Source organism: Egretta garzetta, unplaced genomic scaffold (assembly GCF_000687185.1).
Source record: "Egretta garzetta isolate BGI_Z169 unplaced genomic scaffold, ASM68718v1 scaffold51, whole genome shotgun sequence".
Classification (NCBI taxonomy): Eukaryota; Metazoa; Chordata; class Aves; order Pelecaniformes; family Ardeidae; genus Egretta; species Egretta garzetta.
Genome location: NW_009258549.1, coordinates 4,257,020 through 4,260,920, shown reverse-complemented (window position 1 = coordinate 4,260,920; position 3,901 = coordinate 4,257,020). Strand labels below are relative to the sequence as shown.

The 3,901-nt window shown below is 61.3% G+C and overlaps 1 protein-coding gene across 4 annotated transcripts in view; it reads left to right on the top strand.

Annotated features, from left to right (window-relative positions):
• CHADL (chondroadherin like) overlaps positions 1 to 3,901 on the top strand; it is a 6,446-nt gene that overhangs the window by 608 nt on the left and 1,937 nt on the right. For 3 of the 4 annotated variants that reach the window (XM_035903296.1, XM_035903297.1, XM_009647866.2), the window contains exons 2-4: positions 762 to 932; positions 1,023 to 2,684; positions 3,333 to 3,499. In XM_035903296.1, coding sequence (XP_035759189.1) covers positions 762 to 932; positions 1,023 to 2,684; positions 3,333 to 3,499 — 2,000 coding nt within the window. Of the gene's footprint in view, positions 1 to 6; positions 686 to 761; positions 933 to 1,022; positions 2,685 to 3,332; positions 3,500 to 3,901 lie in introns of those variants that run through there. The other variant, XM_035903298.1, reaches the window with a different exon arrangement.

Genomic DNA, 3,901 nt, shown 5'->3' with positions numbered 1-3,901 from the left:
AGCCCTGCTGACCCTCTGCTGTGCTCGCCCCAGCCTTGGCCCCTCTCCGGCACCTCCACACCAGGGGCTCACTCCTGCCTGGCCAAAACCAACGCGTCCTTCCTGCAGCTAAACAGTGGCGATCTATTCCAAACCCAGCTATGAATAGCAGGGGCGGGGGGAGCAGGGAGCATGCCGGGTGGAAGGCGCAGAGCTGGGAGGTGGCTGGGCTGGCGGAGGTGGGACATTTGCAATTAAAAGAAAGGTGGCAGCTCAGAAAGCCAGCATGATCGCATCCCCTGGGTAGCTATACCTACTTTGCCTTTTATAAAAAACAAGCCTTGATTGTAAAAAGAATATTGCTACTCTGTCTAGATCAAGGCAGTTTTATGTTAGTGCTATAAGCAGAAAAAGAGGAAGGGGGTGTCTGCTCCAAGCCAGCTCCCCACGAGTGACCCTGTGCTCCTGCCGAGCCCCTCGCAGGTCCTTCCAAACCTCCCTCACGGAGTTTAGATAACCAGGGTAAAAGCTCTTTCCAAGTGGAGGCCTGCTATCTGTGACCCTCACTTTTCATTCTAAATATTTCTTTTCTCCTTCTTCTGCTCTCTTCCTCGTTTATAACCGGTAAAATCACGGTCTGAGAGCAAGAGACGGTGAGACCTGCCCCGCTAGGTCACAGCAACAGCCCCTATGGCACCCAGTGCTGGTAGGCGATGCTATTTGGGGACACGTGGGAGCCTGGCCCCTCTCCTGGCCTCACTGCTGTCTCTCCCTGGCTGCAGGTGCTCTCCACCATGAGGCTGCCCTGGGGTCTCCTCCTGCTGGCAGCAGCCCTGGCGCTGGGGGGCAGGGCTGCCACCCGCTGCCCCGCGCCCTGTGTCTGCGACAATCTCCGTGCCCACGTCCTCTGCCTCAATGGGAACCTGACAGCCATCCCCAGCACCATCCCGCAGGTGGGCAAAGGGATGGGCAGGGGACGGGGGAAAGAAGAGGTGGGGAGGGCAGCTCTGGGGTAACTCAGTGTTTATTTATGTGACTGACAGCTCACCAAAAAACTGGACCTTTGGGGCAACAGCTTCACAGTCATCCCGGTGGGAGCCTTCCTTGCCACCCCCTACCTCACACACTTGGACCTGCAGCGCTGCAAGGTGGAGAGGCTGGAGGAAGGGGCTTTTCGGGGGCTGGGGAGGCTGGTCTACCTCAACCTGGCCTCCAACAGCATAGCCCTCCTCTACCAGGAGTCCCTGGATGGGCTGTCCTCCCTCCAGCAGCTCATCCTGGAGGGGAACCGTATTGAGGAGATCCAGCCAGGTGCTTTTGGGCATCTGGGGTCCCTCACTGTCCTTGACCTGAGGGCGAATGCCTTGGTCTACCTCCCAGACATGGTCTTCCAGGGTCTGCAGGTCCTCAGGTGGCTCCGGCTGTCCCACAATGCCCTCCACGTGCTGAGCAGCGAGGCCTTCACCGCCCTGCCTACCCTGCGCAGGCTGAGCCTGGACCATAATGAGCTGCAGGCACTGCCTGGTGAGGCCCTGGCCAGGCTGGATGGGACCACCCAGCTGGACCTGGGCCACAACCCCATCACCTACATGCCTGAGGAAGCCCTGGCCATGGCCTCCCTGAAGCACCTCTTCCTGGACCATGCTGCCCTCCAGGACGTGGCGCCCAATGCCTTTGCCCGCAGCCCCCAGCTGCGCACGCTGGACCTCCGCGAAAACCAGCTGCGGGGATTGCCACCTCTGGCCGGGATCAGGGGGCTGGTGAGGGTCAGCCTGGCTGGGAACCCCCTGCTCTGCTCCTGCCTCCTGCGCCCCTTTCACCACTGGCTGGTGAGGGCACGGGTGCAGGTGGAAGGGGCCTGCGCTGCACCCCCCACCCTCTGTGGCCGGCCCCTTGACTCCCTGAGGCCCACGGAGATGCGATGCAGCCGGCCCTGGCTGCCTCCCAGCCCTGCTGCACCTTCACAGCAGCCAAAGTTGGCTGGCAGTGGGCAGTGCCCCCAGGGGTGCACCTGCTCCCCTGATTTCCGGCACGGGTCCTGCGAGAACAGGGACCTGCGGGAGATCCCCCGGGGCTTCCCCGGGGACACCCGCCTCCTTGACCTGCGCCGAAACGCCTTTGGGACGGTGCCACCGGGTGCCTTCCCTGGCCTGAAGGAGCTGGTGTCCCTCCACCTGCAGAGCTGCAGCATTGGGGTGCTGCGTCCCGGGGCGCTGCGGGGGCTGGAGAGCCTGGTCTACCTCTACCTCACCGACAACCGTCTCTCCACCTTGGTGGCCACCGCCTTCGAGGGGGCCCCGCGGCTGGCCTACCTTGACCTGGACCGCAATGCCTTCACTCACCTGCCCACGGGTGCCTTCCAGCTCCTGCCCAACCTCATGTCCCTCCACCTGCAGCACAACGCCATCGGGGAGCTGGCGGAGGGCGACCTGGCTGGGGCCAGAGGGCTGCGCTGGCTCTACCTTGCTGGGAATGCCATTGGGCACATCGCCCCTGCTGCCCTGGCTCCTGCCAAGTTGCTGGAGAAGCTGCACCTGGAGGGAAACCGCCTGGTGGAGGTGCCCACCCCAGCCCTGAGGGGCCTGCCTGCCCTGAGCGAGCTGAAGCTCTCCCAAAATCCCATCAAGCGCGTGGGGGACAGTGCCTTCCTGCTGCTTGCCTCCAGCCTGCAGCACCTTTACCTGGACAACATGGGCCTGGAGCAGGTGAGTGTGGTTGGGCAGGGGCACCACGGGGCACTGCCATAGGTCCCATCTCATTCTAGCACCCAGGGCTGGTGGCCCACATGGGGGCATCTGACTGGATGTCCCTGAACTCCCAAGGCTTCAGGAGAGGCTTCCCTGGGCTTGGCTGGAGTGTTGCCTTGCTCCAACCTATTCCCCAGCTCCCCCAGGACAGGCTCGCTCCCCACCTGGTCCTTAAAGGCACCCAGTTTCAGTGGGGTCCAGATCATTCCCCAAGCCAGCCCCTTCCCCCAGCCCTGGCTGTATTTCTCCTGCTGCCACTATGAGCTGTCCTGTGGGACTTTTCATTGCTATTGCCCCAAATTCCTTCATCCTCTAAAGAAAGTGGTGTTAGCACCACTCTCGTAAGGACCATCCACCTTTAACAGGGCCCAGGGATTGCTCTAAAAGACCTCCCGTGCATCACCTTTCCAGGAAGACTGAGCAGGGTCTAGTGAGTGAGTCCCAAAATGTGACTGAAACTGGTTGAGTTAACAGTCCCCAAGCACATGTGCTGCTATTTAAAACAGCTCTTTCACTAGGTCGCCAGGTTGATTAGCAGTGCAGGGGCAGAGGTTTGCTCCCCTGCCTCCATCAGGGTCCCCCTGACTCACCCTCGCTTCGTTGCAGATTTCCCCCAGTGCCTTCACTGGCCTTGGTCCCAAGATCAGAAGCCTCTACCTGGAGAGCAACAAAATGAGCAACATCCCCGACATGAGCAACTTCACGGGGCTGGAGATCCTCAACCTGCGGGATGTGCCTTTCCACTGCGACTGCCAGCTCCTTCCCCTGCGCAGGTGAGTGCCACGGGACCGGCACAGCCCCAGGGGATGATGCTGGGGACAGCCAGCCCCTGCCCTGCCAGAGGCATGAGCCCATGGCACACTGGCCATTTTTGGGGTTTCTCCAATGGCACACTGGCCATTTCATGTCTTCTCCCATGCAACCTGCGGGATGTGCCTTTCCACTGCGACTGCCAGCTCCTTCCCCTGCGCAGGTGAGTGCCACGGGACCGGCACAGCCCCAGGGGATGATGCTGGGGACAGCCAGCCCCTGCCCTGCCAGAGGCATGAGCCCATGGCACACTGGCCATTTTTGGGGTTTCTCCAATGGCACACTGGCCATTTCATGTCTTCTCCCATGGCGGCGAGACGGAGCATGTGCCTATGTGCAAGGATGGAAGTAGCCTGAGCTTTCCT